This window comes from Dermochelys coriacea, chromosome 4 (assembly GCF_009764565.3).
Source record: "Dermochelys coriacea isolate rDerCor1 chromosome 4, rDerCor1.pri.v4, whole genome shotgun sequence".
Lineage (NCBI taxonomy): Eukaryota > Metazoa > Chordata > Testudines > Dermochelyidae > Dermochelys > Dermochelys coriacea.
In genome coordinates this window covers 20,395,482-20,412,946 of record NC_050071.1, presented here as the reverse complement: position 1 = coordinate 20,412,946, position 17,465 = coordinate 20,395,482, and the positions used below count along the sequence as shown (strand labels likewise).

The 17,465-nt window shown below is 38.8% G+C and overlaps 1 protein-coding gene across 6 annotated transcripts in view; it reads left to right on the top strand.

Moving 5' to 3' along the window:
- KLHL8 (kelch like family member 8) overlaps positions 1 to 16,128 on the top strand; it is a 40,378-nt gene extending 24,250 nt beyond the window's left edge. For 2 of the 6 annotated variants that reach the window (XM_038398676.2, XM_038398677.2), the window contains exons 3-10: positions 947 to 1,495; positions 3,677 to 3,863; positions 4,612 to 4,755; positions 5,634 to 5,745; positions 8,123 to 8,291; positions 9,467 to 9,626; positions 12,005 to 12,206; positions 15,957 to 16,128. In XM_038398676.2, the coding sequence (XP_038254604.1) occupies positions 947 to 1,495; positions 3,677 to 3,863; positions 4,612 to 4,755; positions 5,634 to 5,745; positions 8,123 to 8,291; positions 9,467 to 9,626; positions 12,005 to 12,206; positions 15,957 to 16,113 (1,680 nt within the window). In that variant the 3' untranslated portion in view covers positions 16,114 to 16,128. Of the gene's footprint in view, positions 1 to 946; positions 1,496 to 3,676; positions 3,864 to 4,611; positions 4,756 to 5,633; positions 5,746 to 8,122; positions 8,292 to 9,466; positions 9,627 to 12,004; positions 12,207 to 13,609; positions 14,184 to 15,956 lie in introns of those variants that run through there. The other 4 variants (XM_038398678.2, XM_038398680.2, XM_043513457.1 and 1 more) reach the window with 3 other exon arrangements.
- Positions 16,129 to 17,465: the final 1,337 nt, after the last annotated feature.

Here is a 17,465-nt window from a genome sequence, read left to right as displayed (position 1 = left end):
TCACTTCATCGGATGCATAATAATCCATTTATTTGAACTTAATTTCAAATTCAGCTCTCAGCAAAAAAGGTCAGCCTTATGCAGCAGATTCAAACATGGCTGTGGTTGGAGGTTTGTCAGGAAGAAGGCTCCTGCTGTGTCTGAGGTTGGCATGGCGCAGAAGAGGCCTGGAGGGGACAGGCCCTTCCATTCCTGGGGATAGAGCTTCCACTGATGTAAACTGTCGTATTTCCATTGAAGTTAAAGGAGATATGACAATTTGCACTAGTGAAGGATCTGCCCCCTGATATTTTGGGGAGGAGGAAGTAATCTATGCTCCGCTTCCCTATACCCTCACTACACACCTGCTTCTGGAGAAGAGTTGATACCTGCCTCTTTCCTCAATCTTGAAGTATCCATGGGAGAAGGACAAGGAAGTTACTACCATTGCCAGGCTACAGTCTGTATATCTTGTTTTCCTTAGTGTGGCTGCCACTGACCCACACTGGCGGTCATATGCACTTTCCTATGCACTTTAAGTTTGTGTGTAAGCTAAAATAAACCAGTGATCTCCTCTTTAATCCCCAGACTTCTATCTGAATTGTGATTCTTAAGGGAATTCCAGTTCTGCTTTATCTTTTTAAAAGGTCCTGGGTGGTGGAAGGTTTATATAAGAGGAATAATAAATGTTATTGGGAACTTGAACTAGGGATAGGCTGTTGCCTTGTCCTGCTCTTGTGAATTAAAAGGTCAGATGTCTAAACTGAAATCTGTCGTCCTGGTTTTTTATGCAGCTCGTTAAATGACAAAAATAAGCAAACTAGAGGAATTCAGTTTTTTACCAAGTATGCACCGCAACATGACAGTCCAGAATTTCAATCTCAGTTATAATTTGTATAATTTCTTTTTTTTAAACCCAAAACCCCCAAGTTTCCATTTAAACAGTCTTTTTTTCTTTCCCTGACAGGTTGGTTCAAAGCTAATCTCCTGCCACAAGTTGGTTCTGGCTTGTGTTATCCCTTACTTCAGAGCTATGTTTCTTTCTGAAATGGCTGAGGCAAAACAGACATTGATTGAGATCAGGGACTTCGATGGAGATGCAATAGAAGATTTGGTGAAGTTTGTCTATTCCTCCCGGCTTACATTGACTGTCGATAATGTCCAGCCTCTCTTATATGCAGCCTGCATTCTTCAGGTGGAGCTAGTAGCAAAAGCTTGCTGTGAATATATGAAACTACACTTTCATCCCTCAAACTGCCTGGCAGTGAGGGCCTTTGCAGAAAGTCACAACCGTATTGACTTGATGGACATGGCTGACAGATATGCTTGTGAACACTTTACTGAAGTGGTGGAATGTGAGGACTTTGTGAGTATGTCACCTCAGCACCTCCATAAGCTCTTGTCTTCCAGTGATCTGAACATAGAGAATGAGAAGCAGGTTTATAGTGCTGCTATCAAGTGGCTGCTTGCTAATCCACAGCATCATACTTCATGGTTGGATGAAATACTTGCTCAGGTAAGGAAAAGGTTGGGGTGTATGCATAGATTGGAGCATATTTTCCTATACCATGCAGAGATGAAGCCATCCCTTTTGTTTATAATAGAAAATCTATACAGTAGAAAAAAAGAGCAAGAAAAACAAAGACAAACAAAAGATGCAATGTATTTCTTTCCCTGTCAAAACTCAATTGATTTAGTTCTGTGTTGAATAATCTTCAATTTAATATTCAGCCTTTACTAAGCAAGACATTTTCCCCTGGTACAGCAATCTGTCACAGATTTATGTTGTCTTCTGCTTAGAATAGAACCAATTCTGATCTATGCTTGGATATCAGAAAAGGAAATCACATTCTTTACTGGTTTCTGAAAGGAAAATTTTTACCGTAGTGATTGAACTTCATGCTAATTAGAAATAACAGAAAACAGTATCTGTTCTGGAAACGAAACCTTTAAAAATGCATAGATAGTCAAATAGAGAACATAATTAATGCATTTGGCAATAGTAAATTTGGGAGCGGGGAGCGGGAGAGGGGATGATTTCTTTGATAAGTATTTGTCCTGACACACAGCTGAGACAGTCAGAAATTATATTAAAACGTATGCTTCCTGCAGTTGGAGACAGGACTTGAAAAAAACCTACCTACACCTAGTCAGAAAACAGAAATCCGTTTGCCTAATTAAATGTCATCAGGGTGCCCAAATTCACATCTGTCAACTTCCCACCGCAGTGCATTTATACTACCGCACATCTCCACAGTCTTGATGTCCCCTGCTAATCTGGAACCAAAGATTTGGTCCGTGCTTTGGCTAGTCTGTATACTGCTGTATTTCTAGTCCTTTCTGCTGCCTTGTCTGCTCTGTACTGCCTCTGGGGTCTCTGCCATTTAGCTCTCAACATCCTTTAACCTATACTGTGAGGCGAGATGTACACTAGAAAAGGTTTGCTAGTATTGCTAGCAAATTCTCCTAGTATAGACAAATTTATACCAGTTAAAAGTGCCATAGCTTATAGTGGTTCCCCAAATGAAGTAAGCTATACTAGCAAAAGCACTCTTATGATGGTATAAATGTCAACATTTAGGGCTTAGTGTTGTAAAAACACCATATTCTTCTTTTACATTGGTGTATCAGCAACGGTAAAGACCTGGCTTCAGTCACCTGGAGAAAGAAGGAAAGTACGCAGCAGTACTTGAGGCACTACCTGGTGTAACAACTGTTATACTGCAAGCAGTCAAAGTGCCACTTAGCCCATTCACCCTGGAGCGAGCAAGTGGATTTTTTTTAAGTCCTGCCTAGAAGCAAACTACTTTTTTACATAAAGAATTTAATCAAGTGAGGGTACGTCTACACTTGCAGCAGCACAGAGTGGAGACGTTGCATGCCCAGCTAGCATGTGTATAAATAATAAACTGTGAGGCACAGCTTATGTGAATAGCATAGAGTGCTCTTCACACCTGAACCCTCGGGTACATATCCTACAGGGCTCTCTACGTGCCCAAGCAGTACCTCTCACATGTACACTGCTATTTTTAGCAGTGTAGTATCCTGCTGTCTCCCCCCTGCCAGGGCCTTTCTGTGCTGTTGGAGTCTTTGGGTATATCTACATTGCAAAAAATAAAACCCTGCAGCAGCAAGTCTGAGTCTGGGTCAGCTGACTCAGGCTCAGGAAGTGGGGCTAAAAATAGCACTGTAGACAGTTGAGCCCAGGCTGGAGCCTGGGATCTGACATCCTCCTCCCTCAATGGATTTCAGAGTCCAGGCTCTATCCTGAGCTCAAATGTTTATACTCCTATTTTTAGCCCTGTAGCACAAGCCCAATGAGCCCAAGTCAGCTGATACAAGCTCCGAGACTTGCTGTTGCAGGTCTTTTTGCAGTGTAGACATATCCTTCCATTACAGCAGGGAAAGGCTCCAGCAGCTTCACCTGCTGTGCGTAATTACAAACCATGAGCATGGACACAGCCTGCTTTTCACTGCTGCACATACTACATGTACACTGCAGCTGTAAACAAGGTCTGAAAGAAGTGTTCCTTTGTTCTCCCCAGAAAGAATAAAGTTATATATTAATGGACTTGTATTACTCCTTTCATTGAAGGGTGCTTTAACTTAAAAGTTACACAATTATACTCCTGACTGGTGTATGTCATTGATGTTGAGCCCTGATCCAGAGTAGCTGAACTGTGTATATTCCCATCAGGTACGCCTGCCTTTGTTGCCCATTTGTTTCCTTATGGGCGTTGTGGCAAAAGAAGAGATCATCAAGCAGAATCTAAAATGTAGAGATTTACTGGATGAAGCAAGAAACTACCACCTTCACCTGAGCAGCAGGGCAGTGCCAGACTTTGAGTATTCCATCCGCACAACCCCAAGGAATGAGACTGCTGGTAATTAAATGGGGATCTGATGTTCCCGTTCTGAGGAAGAGTGTAGGGGAATCTGTGTAGGGATAGGTAGTGCAGACTAAATGTTTATGATCTAATTAATGTTTCAAGAAGAAGTGAGTAGGTGCAGTGCATAGCTTTTAACACCAATTTTACTTAAATTAGCTTAAAATACTAGTTTAACTAGATCAAATGTAAATATTCAAGGCAAGGCTTGCAGAAAGCATATTAATATGCTAGGAAGTGTACAGGAAACCAAAGATACTCAAGCCCTACAAAGTTTACTTCTTGGGGAGAAAAACATAGTGCTCCTTTTGAACAGTTAATTGACCACAAAGCAATAAGTTGCCTTCTACAAAGTGCTCTGAGTTATGCAGATTAAACTGCAAATTCTGATCTAGAAATCCAGTTAGATGTAAAAGAAGAAATATGGCCATCTCCCCTGTCAAATGACTAAAGTGATTAAAATTCCATTATGTTTTTGGAGTCTGTGATTAGCAGCCTCTGCAATAATGTTGACAGTCATTTTGCATGTTAAAATTGCATGGTTCTTGCCAGCTGAAAGGTCAGGTAATTGCCACAAATGAAGAAGTGTAGCTGTATTGAATGTGATCCAAGAGGGAGGAGAAAAAAAGTGCTTGTCTTCAGTTAATTTTGTATGCTAATCCATTCTCAGTAAAAATATTGCCCATGTTTTGTTGGCTAAATCATGCCAGAGGCCAGTATTTACTCTTTATATCTTCTCCTTCAGGTGTACTATTTTGTGTTGGTGGTCGAGGTGGATCAGGTGACCCATTTCGCAGCATTGAATGCTACTCTATAAACAAAAACAACTGGTTCTTTGGTCCTGAAATGAACAGCAGGAGAAGACATGTGGGTGTAATCTCTGTGGGAGGTTAGTAACAACATAACCTTGTACGAATTTTTTTTCTTCTGCAGTAACTTAATTGTTTATACTAACAATAAGAAAAATCTGTCCTATATCATAGCTAAATTACTTGGTGTTTGTTTACTAAAGAGCTATTTTTCAGGTCTGAAAACATTCCTGTGTTGTTAGAACACTAATCTGAGAACACATTTGTTCCAGTGAGACCACTGCTCACTGTCCACAGCCTGTGGCTCATTACTTATAGTAGTGTGTAGTTTCATTTTTCTTTTTTCTCAGAGAAGAATAGTGTGAGCACATAATTGTAAGCCAGTTTTCCTGAGTTCTGAAATTGACTTCCTTTCATTTGGGCAAATCATGTAGTCCATAATTTTCCAAGACTGCCATTAATTTTGGTAACTCAATTTTTGAGTGCTCAACTTGATACTTACAGCCAAGAAGCTGCAATCGTTGAGTTGCTCTTCCCCAACATGTTACGTTCCTGCAACAGAATCAATGGAAAACAGTTTTTCAGATAGCATACATTCCTTTGTGTCTCCAAATATTAAACTACTTTGTTTAAAAGAATTTGGTGTTTTGTTTAGAGGCTGAAAAATTCAGCCAGCCTGCGGCATGTTGTTTTTAATATGAAAAGGGAAGACCTCAGATTAAGATGTTAAAATGTCCTATAAAAACAGCTGTTAATGCAAATTAATTTAGAGACTGTGTATGTTCTTATACTACAGATTCTTAACCTTCAAATCTTATTCTTGCAACTGAAAAGTGTGCTGATATTTTGGAAATAGCTTGTGCTTGTATATTTCCCACTGTTTGTGGTGATCTTGTGTGTCAGGCAACACTTGGGTTTCCAACCACCCATTAAATCAAAATGCTTCTCTTTTCTTCAGGTAAAGTCTATGCAGTAGGTGGGCATGATGGAAATGAACATTTAGGCAGCATGGAAATGTTTGATCCTGTCACTAATAAGTGGATGATGAAAGCATCAATGAACACCAAGAGGTAAATCTCCCTTAAACAAAAAGGGAGCAAGTAGTTCTTTTAGAAAATAATCCAGAAGTTATTGCAGTCTAGTTTTTGATCCATGCCTTTGTGCATACCATTTTTTAAAAAAGACTTAGGGTTTCAACAGACCATTCTTGGGTTTACGAATGCAAGTTGGTTGATCTTGCAGTCAGCTGCTGTCTATTTTCTTTTGCTTGGGCGGGGGGGTTTGAAATTGAGAAAAAATCTTGTTTTGAGATCATTGCCAGCTATAGAAAAGATACACTTTGATCACTCCTTGCATATACATTCTGTATTGCTTATGTCCTGTATAACAGTATACTAAGATTTCAATGCAGGGTTGTGTTGTGGAGTATTCATAATGCTATTCCCGCCCCCAAAATCATTAATTTAAATTACACTTATTTGTATATTCCAACTGGACTAGTGTAACACTTTAAACAGCAGACAGGCAAAAATAGTCTGCCTCAGTCTGTAATGAAATGAATCTCATATGCACATTAGAGCATTACTGGCGATGTAAAATGTATAATGTTCCTTTACATCAGCCTCCAAGTAGTGTATTGTTTGTAAACTTAATAAAAAGCAGATTGGATTTTCCTAATTACTTAGTAGTTGTAACATTGGATCAAAGGAAATATTAACAGACATAGTACCCAAAAAGCAGTTTGGAAATAAACTGCATATAAAATATTTAGTAATTTTTTTTTTCAGATAAACCTCCCCCTGCTAGTTGTGACTATCTTACTTTCACTTCCTCAGCATACTGCTTTTGGTTTTCTGAGTTAACTGTGGATAAAAATAACTGTTTTGGTGTAGGAATCTAATGACTAAGAATACATATTGCTTTTTGAGAGAGACATGCAGAAGCCACAAGCTTAATTAGATATAAAACTATTTTAGTGAGAATTTTTTAAACTGCTTTAACTGAGTTTTTCTTCTTACTGAATTTCTTAGAAACCGCCACCCTTACTTTTATTTTAAACCTCCATAACTTGAAGTCTAAGGAAAATATTTTTCTAAAAAAAAATTAAGACTTCTATAAGAAGCTTACACTTAACGGGTGGAGTGAAGTACTGAGGCATATCTGAGTCCTGAAACATTTGGCTACGGTGACTTAAACAGTAAAGCACAAAGCCACTTCGAAAGAACCAAGAATCTGGGTCATCAACTTGCTTCTCTGATATTGTTAGGGCTCAGATGACCCTTTCAAGCTTTTGTGGCACCTCCCGTGAAGCACTGTAGTAAGAGGAGTGGTTACTGTACTGTATCTTAGCCTCTGTGGTGTAACCGGAAGAAGCAGTTGCAAGATTGCAGGACCTTCCTTTGAGGGGGAAAAATAATCTTTTTCTTCTGTCTTGAGGTACTATCAGTTCTCTGCAGTCAGAGGGCAGGGAATGGGGGCATTGAATGGGGGCAGTCAGGAAGGAGAGGAGGGGTTGGATGGGGTAGCACTCAGGGATGGGAGTCCCCGAGGGGCCAACAGGGGGGATTGGATAGGGGGAAGGGGCCAGGCCATGCCTGGCTGTTTGGGGAGGCACAGCCTCCCCTAACCATCCCTCTGTATAATTTCCAAAACCCGATGCGGCCCTCAGGCCAAAAAGTTTACCTGCCCCTGTTTTAAATAGATCAGTTAGTTTTCATAGGTAACTGTTCTACGTGCAACAGTGTAGTTGTCAGACTAGTCATGATTCAAAAGCCAAGGAGGGAAACTTTAAAGAACTAAACTTCTGGATTTGATCTACTGCACAAGAAAGAAACTGAAAAAGGAGCGAGGAATAGTGCTGAAACACTCTACAGCTACACCATAGCAAAAGCTAACACATGATTCATGCAGTTATATACTTACTAACTGCTAGCACGAACTCTTCTGTTCCTAGAATCCCATTGCCTTTTTTTAAACAATACATTTGTTTTACGTCACAGTGGATTAAATCCTAAATAGTGCCTTGTTCCAACATTGGTTTTTGGATTGTGTGATTAGATTGTAGCTGAAAGGGTAGCTGCCTGCCATAAATTAAGACCAGCTAGCTTTTCTAGTTAAAATAACATTAACTTACTTGTAGTGGGACTCTGGATGAGGGCAGGGCTTTGTTCTAGGGGATCCTGAGGCAGGTTTGGTGCCTTAGGGTAGGTACACCCTCTGAAAATGAAGTAGTCTACTTTATGAAGCTGCTATTGCACCAACGGTCAACTTGCTAAAGTTATTGATCAAAGAAATTTTTCAGTTCCTTGATTTCCCTTTTGTTTTGCATTACACTTTATTTCCTGTATTTTGAAACAGTTGCCAGTCAGAGAAAATTGCACTTGATCTAACTGGCTTTGCTAGTACCTTCAAGGATATACTCAAGTGTTGATGCTATGATTTTATTAGGAGAGGAATTGCTCTAGCTTCCCTTGGTGGACCCATTTATGCCATAGGAGGGTTAGATGACAACACTTGCTTCAGTGATGTGGAGAGATATGACATTGAATCTGATCAATGGAGTGGAGTAGCGTCGATGAATACTCCCAGAGGAGGAGTTGGCTCAGTGGCCCTTGTGGTAAGTTAATGCTTCCTTGTGAGTCAGTATTGAAACAATGCATTGGCTTGGTATGAGGAGGCACTGTACTAGTGAAGAGGACTCTTTCAAAGAAGACTTAAAACTGAGGCACTGACCATTTATTACCTTTGAAATACTGTACAGTTTCTGAAAAAGTTCAGGGTGTTAACATCAGTGTTCCAGCCAAACTCCAGTGTGGATTTACATTGTCATAACATTCAAATAAGTACTGTACTGATCCTGTGATCAGTAGGTTGGCACTCCCAAAACAATTCTTCAATTATGGCCAAAACGTGACATATTATGTAAAAGAGAGAAGGTTATGGATATCGTTTTAAGAGTCAGATTTGTCATTGCTGCTGTGTTAAATAAACTGTGCCTGATGCACCACTCATTTCCACCTTTGTTGCGTAATGCATGGAATAGTCTACCAAATAGGATTTCTTCATTCACTCAGCTGCAGGTAGCATTTTGCACCAACATAAATGACTACACATGGTGCAAAGCACTGGAAAAAGCAGGTCCAGAGCACTTCACACTTGTATAAACACTGAAATAATTTCACTCACCAGTGAAATTTAGCCTGCAATATGGCATCTTTATTAACATAACATAGCAACAGTTGAAGACAGGAAGTAAATACTGTTTCCAATTAAGACAGCAGATGGATTTAGGTAGGCAAAATGTAACATTAAATGAATGATACAATGTGACACTTAGTAGTAGTGCTAAAATGGACTTTGAAAACAGTAGAAAAAAGGTATTGCTTCAGATCTCTCTCATATTCAAATGTTTGTTTTTTTAAAAAACAGTGCTAGCACAAATCAGTCACTGTGTTTGCCCAGGAAAAAACAAACGTCTTCCAGGGGGTTGTTCACAGAAAAATTGTGGAGAGGTAAATTGTGAAATAAATTTACTTGGCTCTATTTTTAACTTCTTGGTCATGATGGTACTACAAGCATTCTGTACAGTACAAATATGTGATCCTTGGGATGGACAGCCATTCCAGGATCAGTGCATATTCCTAAACAATCACTGTTCATTTAAAAAAAGAAAAACTCTAAAAAGGAACTGGGTGATGCTGTGTGATGTTGAATTTTACTACAAAAGTACTATTGACTTCATATGAAAGGCTAGTTCTATGCATGAAACGTCTCTGCTCAATCTTCTTTCAGAACTATGTGTATGCTGTTGGTGGCAATGATGGTGTAGCTTCTCTCTCCAGCGTAGAGAGATATGACCCCCATCTGGATAAGTGGATAGAAGTGAAAGAGATGGGTCAACGAAGAGCTGGCAATGGGGTTAGTGAACTCCATGGTTGCTTATACGTTGTAGGTAAGTAGGAGTGTTTCTTCCTAACTGAGACACTTTGTCCTATAAAAATGTGGATTGTGACTGAGAATGAAGCTGTTTCAACATAAAAAATGCTGTTATAATGTATAGAAAGTTAAAAATCTAAGTATTTTATAAACTTTTAAGCGCCTTCCAGGAGAATTTAAAAAAAAACCTCATGCATTTCGGTAAACCAAAAAAATGACCTGCTCTGTCCTGATTCTGGCTGCATCTCTAATCCCTTGCCTTAAAATCAGGTCAACACAGGCTGGAATGTTATTGCTATAAAGGAGAAGATTCTTTTGGCTGCTGGCAAGATACCCTCTCTAAGGACTGGCAGCTTTGGGGTGAAAGTCTGAATCTGTTGTCATTCAGAACATACTGCAAAGCTTATTCCTACCCATCCCCCACCAGTATTTATAAATAGGCAGGGGAGGGGGAAAGTGTCAGGATGGAGAAGTGGACTGGAAGTGCGATATGAATAAGTTTCATGGGGGCTTAGATTTGTTCTACTGCACTTAAGGTATTTGTGATTTATTTAGTTGGATCTGGGGCAGCTGGAGTCAGACTAGGTGGCCTTTGAACATTAAACAAATCTAAAAATTAAGCCCTACTTAATTTTTTCAGTTCAGACACAGTGTTTGCTCTGAGCCCCTTGACAATTCATTAAAGCTAGTCAGTGCTTCCCAGTGGTAGAGATGAGTGGTGTAATTTTCTGTGCATTTCACACTATACCATGGACAGTTACAGAACGTGCTCACTGGGTTTCTTTGAAATTTAAAAGTGAAGCTTTCATGTTAGACACTAGTGTGATCTTAATTAATACCAGATTCATTGCACAGTGATTTTTACACCTACTGTTTAGAAAATATAGAAGTACATCAGTGTCATTTCTCCTTTAAAAACAGACCCTGAGACATGTACATATATCATACCTTTTCATTTGTTCACTGTGTGCCTGAGTTAAATAGTTTTAGATTTATAGACTTTTAAAAACTTCTCTTTACCGCTTCACATTGAGTTCTGTTTTCCAAACTAAACTATACCTAATTTGTTTAATTGTGCATACATACCATAGAATTGCAATATGAATCACGAGATAACCAGCTAAATGAAATCTTAACTGGCCCGGGTTTTAATCTAACTTTGTCAGTGAGATTTAAAAAATGACCTTGCTAACAGATTCTTAATATCACCTTCTCTTTAAAACACAGAATCCCTTCCCCCCCCACCTTTTTTTTTTTTGAAAGCCATACCATTTTAGTGTTTACTAGTTAGAAGCTAAGTAGGAAGTGGTAGAAAAGGATATATGGTGTAGTTTTAGAGTTGAAGTGGCACTTACAGAAGCAATACAACTGTGGAAGAAACACAGCAGAGTAGTTTAGTACTGATATTCAGAGCTGCATATGGGGTACAACTTCATGACTACTTTTAATTAGTTGACAGTATGCTTGGATCTGAAGCAGATTGTAGCACTTACTGACATTTTCTGGCATGTTATGAAATGTTGACTAGCTTGAGTAGTCTGCAAAAGAGACAGAACATTCCTTAAGTAGAAAGGACATGTGTGACTACAAGCCTGTATGCATGTAAATCTACAGTTGAAGAAACGAAAACATCCAGAAGGCTCAGTAAGTCTTTATGGTATGGATTAACCAAAATAACATGGTGAAATTTGTAGTGCATAAAGATGAGTCTCTGGTCTTAATGAATCCTTTAAGAGAATCTCTGGGTAATTACAGCAGGTGCTGCTGGGAGTCCCTTATAGCTTAGTTTCATTGCATAAATTGATATTTAACTCTGGATGTTTTCCATTTGATTATTAAGTACTTACATGCCCTCTTTTCTTCCTTTGTCTCTAGAAAAGCCAATGTACTTGTTCAGTGCTTGCTCATTTTCACTGTACATATCTTTATAGAATAGGAAATATTCTCATCAAGAGTAAGCTTAGCCCCACTTTGTTCTGAGAATTATTATATGCATGTGCTGAGGAAACAAGCACAAGGACTCAACAATCTTTGGGCAGAAGAGTTAAAAACAAACAGCAAGAGCTGGTCTTATGATCACTGTGCCACAGTGGCCAAAGTTTTCAAATGCAAGGGCCTAAAATAAAAGTACCACAAGCAGTCTGTCTGTTCAGAGGTGGTGCGCACCTGCCACTTCCTTTAACTTTTACACCTCTGAAAACTTAAGGCACACTCTGCTACCTAAATATTGATTTTAGGTACTTGATTTTAGGTACTTAACTTCAGGCATCCATGTTTGAACAATGTGGCCATTGTACAGCCAACCAGTTGATTATTATGCAGTCTGAATACTGGACTCCAGCATTACTAAAATCTCCCTCTTAACAAACAGTAATGTAATGTCTTTCTTTGTAGGTGGCTTTGATGACAACTCTCCATTGAGCTCTGTTGAAAGGTTTGATCCTCGCAATAACAAGTGGGAGTATGTAGCAGAACTTACAACCCCCAGGGGTGGAGTTGGCATAGCAACACTAATGGGTAAAATTTTTGCAGTTGGTGGTCATAATGGCAATGCATATCTGAACACAGTGGAAGCCTTTGATCCAGAGATGAACAGGTAATTCCGAGTTAGATGAAGACAGGTGATGATGGCTTCATGTATACAGTGTAGAATCACTGTGGCCCTTAAACTAGGAAAGTTGTTTGAATAATTTTTCTCCTTTATCTAAATATGCTACTCCAGATAGTGGGTAGCAAGAAATAATGCAGGTTTTTTTATATCTTGTAAAGTAAGCTATCATGACTGAGCAAGTTATTGTCCTCAATAGGTAACTGAACAATTTTACTCAGTGACAGCTAAATGATATTTAATGCAAATTCTAGACTTGTCAAACTACCTGAAAGTGTATTTTTAAGAGTGCTGTCTTGTATGGACTAAGTTCATACATCCAACAACAAATACTTAATTTAGTTACATTAATGGATATAAAGAATTCAGTTTTCTCTAGGAACATAGTTCAAATCTAGATTGAGGTTCTAATTATGTATTTAGTGATTTCACATTAGTCTCTACTAGAAAGGAGACCATAATCTCAAACACCACAAATCGGCACTTAAGGCCCAGCCTTCAGTCTCTCCCATGGTGTTAGCAGTTGTGGTTTAAGCCATGTGTCATTGAAAAGGTAACTCTTTTGCAGCCTTTCATTAGTCTCTGATTTGACCTGTGACCTTAGTGATCACGGTTAGACAAAACTATTACTTCAAAAAAGTTTGACATGGTTTTATGAAAATTTATGGCCAGGGATGGCTCCAATCTTCATGGAGGCTGCTGTCTTCTATATAAAGAATTCCATCTGTTTATCACCTTGAATAAGGAGGAAGGGCACTAAACTGCTCTTGTTTTTTTGGGGGTAAATTTAATATGTATTTAAGATTAAATTTTTCTTGATAGGCAGTTGAATATACTTAATGTGGTCCCTCTATACCTTTGACTAGAGAAGCTTCCTGTGCCTCAGTGAGGAGACGGGAGGTATTCATTTGTCAGTGAGGAAAAAAGCCAGAGTACTATAAATAAGATAATTAGGGTAAGGCAAAATTGGATTAATCCAATGAATTTATTAGCCTAGTTTCATTACTTCTCCCTGCCTGAGAGACTTCATTTTCAATAAGGAGCTAGCTGGTAAGGAAATTACACCCAACTCTCTGGCCTCAAAATGTGGTTGGGTGCAGAAAAGAGGAAAATAATTTATAAGTACAACATTTCAAGAGTAAGGTGGATGCAATTCTTCAAGTTTTAAGAAAGTTATGAGTAAATGTAATTTGTTTTAAATTAAGTGGTAAAACATTCAAACTAATGCTTTCCCCTTAAATTAATACAATGGAGGCCTCATTTCTCTGAGAGAATGTACCAACTTTAATTAAGATATTGGCGGTAGAGAACTTTTCAAGGGGAAAAAAAAAAACCTAACTCCCATCCCCTTCCCCCTTTCTTTGTCTTTCTTGCCTTACTATTCTCTCTAGGTGGGAGCTTGTTGGATCTGTTTCTCACTGCAGAGCTGGAGCAGGTGTAGCTGTGTGCTCTTGTCTTAGTAGTCAGATCCGTGATGTTGGTCAGGGATCCAACAATGTGGTTGATTGTATGTGAACTCAGATTCAAGCCCCAATCAACTCTCCAGAATTTCAGAAGATCCTGATAGGACTCCAGGATGGAGGGACATGACCACAACAGCATTGCTCTGGGGTTTTTAATTATTATCCTACATGGTAGATAAATACTGATTGACTCTTGTGTGATAACTATCAAAAGCTGAGTCCTAATTTTCAAGTTTTCTGAAGCTTATCTGATTCAGAAAAGTCTGGCTAAACATGAAAGGACCCTGTTTTTTATTTGAAAGCAGCTATCCCTTTATAACTTTTTGAAGGGCATTTATAATTAAATAAAATATACATAGGCTGTGGTTAAGAGTTGCACTTTGAATTGTTGAGCCTTAAAACTACTTCCCTCCACCCACCCACCCCCCAAAAAACAAAACTGATTCTAGGATACACACTAGTGTGTTTTTAATATGTACATTCTGATAAATACAAGAGCTTTTTTTTTTTTTTAAAAAAAAAAAAAAGCCCTAGTTCTGTAGCACTTTAGACAGGAATAAAGTATTTTCCCTATTGTATACCTTAGGAAACTCAGATATAGAGGTTCATTACCTGACTGTCAGGGGGCTGAGAAGCAGGCACTGAGCATCTCTGAAAATCAAACGAGCTGCTCTTGTTACAGAGTTGAGAATAAAATCCTGAGCTCTGGCTTGTTTATGTGGGATTTAGCCACTGGAACATGTTTCCTCTTTCATGCCTCCAGTGAAACCTGTATTAAGAACCACCTTAAGAGTGAAAGCATGTGTGAGGCTTCCTGTATACTTGTCTTATTTTAATAGAAATGATTTGTCTAGATAGGACCAGTAAACGATGCCTTTCTTATAAATTACTGTATTCCTGGAAACAGGAATGCACAATGGGGAAGAAATCCCTTTTTGTAAATGTTATTTTCAGCCGCTTACATGTTCAGTTTTAGTAATCCAGCGATATGGTATGAGGTTAGTATCACTTTCAGGAAGAGTACAGATGTGATAGTTTCAGACACAAGCAGGCTTACTTATCTTGTGGATATTCTAGGCAGAGACCCAGAATGAAACAAAGCTTCAAATGAAGAATGGCAGCTGTTGGAGTCTAAAGTCTCTTTAAACAAAAGGAAGTTAGTAGCAGCACAAGTGATACATCAAGGGATCAACAATCTTTCCTAGTTGCAGTTTGTCAGATGCAGTGATAAATTCTAATTCAAAAATAGACCTAAACTGTGCTGTCATTAGACTGTCACCCCACTGAAATACCAGAAACCTATATTTAAGCCATTAATCAGCTGTATTTAGTGTATACTTGTATATAAATATTTATTTAAAATTTGTTTAAGAACCTCTTTCAGGCTTTTCAAGATTACCACCTCAACCATTATTTATAACATGGTTGCTGTTGGTAAAACTGAGATGTTCATAGGAACCTCTTACAGCTTGTGTAGGTGCTTGCCTTTTGTCTCAATAACATGAAGTGGTACCCTCCTATTCAAACTGTCATCATTTTGTTGACTGATTTGCAGTTAAGATTTAAGTAACTGCCTTTTTGGTAAGTCTGACCTTTTGATTTAACTTGACAGGACAGAATTGTTAAAACTTGAATTGCCTCAATCTTAATGTTTAACATTTTTAAAAAGAGTGTTCTTCCCTTGGGAGTTAATCTAGCTTCATTTTGGTGTGTAGCTTTAAGTATTGGAATTGTATTTTTGATTATCCAGTGCTGACCATATAGTGGCCACCTCAGACATTAATCACTTATTTCCTCTTGGTTGATACTCTAAATCAAATTAAAATATTGATGAGGGAGGTATATGGATACTTGTAGAATTTCTGAGAGGGCAAGATAACCTCACTTGACTTGGCAGAAAACCAAACCAGTAGTGAAGGGAAGAAATGGCAATACTGCATGTACAAAGACTATTTTAATATACTTGCGGAGAGCCTAAAATTCAAGAGCAGCTTGAGCAAAAGATTTTCACAATACTGAATTCTCTTGACAAGTTCAACAGTTAACTTAGGAAAACTGTACAGTGTTAGGTATTGAAACACTTATAGAGACTATTACAACGGGGTGGGGTTGGAGCAAAGTATGGGAATGAAAATCCTATATTTCTTAAAGAAATATTTATGTGGGTTATTCTGTATATTCCATGCCATACTAGGGAGGCTGTAGCTTTATCAGCAATCCCAAAGCACGGCTTTAGTATTGCACTACCATGTTTTAAAACTGTTTTGTATTTCAGATTGATTGTAGTCTGGATATTCAGTGGACAAAATGCAGAACGGACTGGTGTAATTGCACTGAAATATATGGAGGTTGCAATAAAATATTTCTACTTCAAGCTATTACTCTATTTAATTCCTAGCATAACTGGAACTCCCCCTAGGAATAGATATTAACAGCTGCAAGCATTTATTGGGTTGTTTAGAGCCCTTTTTCTTCCTTCTAGAGCCTGCATCTTTGAGGCCACACCTTTTCTGGCTAAGGAGAGCTAAATGGAGTGCAGCCTGCACCACCCCTAAACAGTTAGGTATCTGTACAACATGAAGTAGTGTTCTCTGCACACAACGTGACATCACAGCATGGGAGGCCTGGAGAGGAAGGGTGGCTTTACAGGTCACAGGTGTCAATGACAGCCCTGGGGGGCCTGTCTACATTACAGCAGCCTTGCATATGGGCTGCAGCACTACCACTGTGGCATACAAACCCTAGCATGCAGGGTAAGTGGAACCTCAGAAGGTAGCCTTATAGCTGTCATCTGCTGTGCTTGCCTTGCCCTACCCCACAGCCAAAACAGGGCTTTTAGAAATCCTTTACATCAATCCAGACGTCTTACTTGATGTCAGGAGCTGGAGTACCCTGAAATGCTGTCCGGAGAGCTTCCTGCAGCACAATACAGCCACTTTGCTACCAGATCAACTAGCATTGGTGCTTTTCAATTTACATCCAACTCCACTTAGTTTCTGGCTTTTAGTAAGCATTAAAACAGGCAGCTAGTGGTACTGTTAGCAGCCCTTACTTATTTGAAGCTTCACTATTCTCTAAGTATGCAGATGTCTTTCCATTTTAAATGCATATTTGATTCTGCTTGCTGAAAGGAAGCAGGGAAATAAAGGCAGCTTTTAGTGAAAATAGAAATGATATGGGAACACATTTCTTACCAATTATTGTCCTGACTGGGGTAGGTTGAATTAAAGTCAAATGTGGCTAAATTTAAAACAGTTAAGTGAGAAGTAAATCTGTTGGTTTGATAAGAGAACCCTTTATTCCTTATTCTAGCCATCCATACTCAATTAAGGAAGACATTTGGAGCATTTCTACTTAAGCTACCAGAGGTGAGGATAACAGAAAACTAAACTCAACAGAGCTGAAATAGGCTGGAGCAAGGGATGCTCTCTCCCTGCCCCCAAGCTTTTAAAACAAAACTATTTCTATATAGTGATCATCAGGTTAAAATAATTCTGGATGTTTCATATGAAGTGTCCCTTCCTTTTTAATTCTCACCAAGTCTCATTTCACAATGCTGAGTGAACAACCACAGCTCTGTAGGGGAAGCATTACAGATTCCTTTAAAGAAAACTGCTGCTATGTATATCCACATTGTGGGCTTACATTTCAAAGTGAGGCAGACTTGGTAAGGTACGTGTCTTAGGGCTGGGATATCATACATGTGGTGGTGGGGGGTTGGTGACATTTTCATTCCAGCAGAAGTCAGTGTACATGTAGTGACATCAGCAAAAAAAAAAAAAAA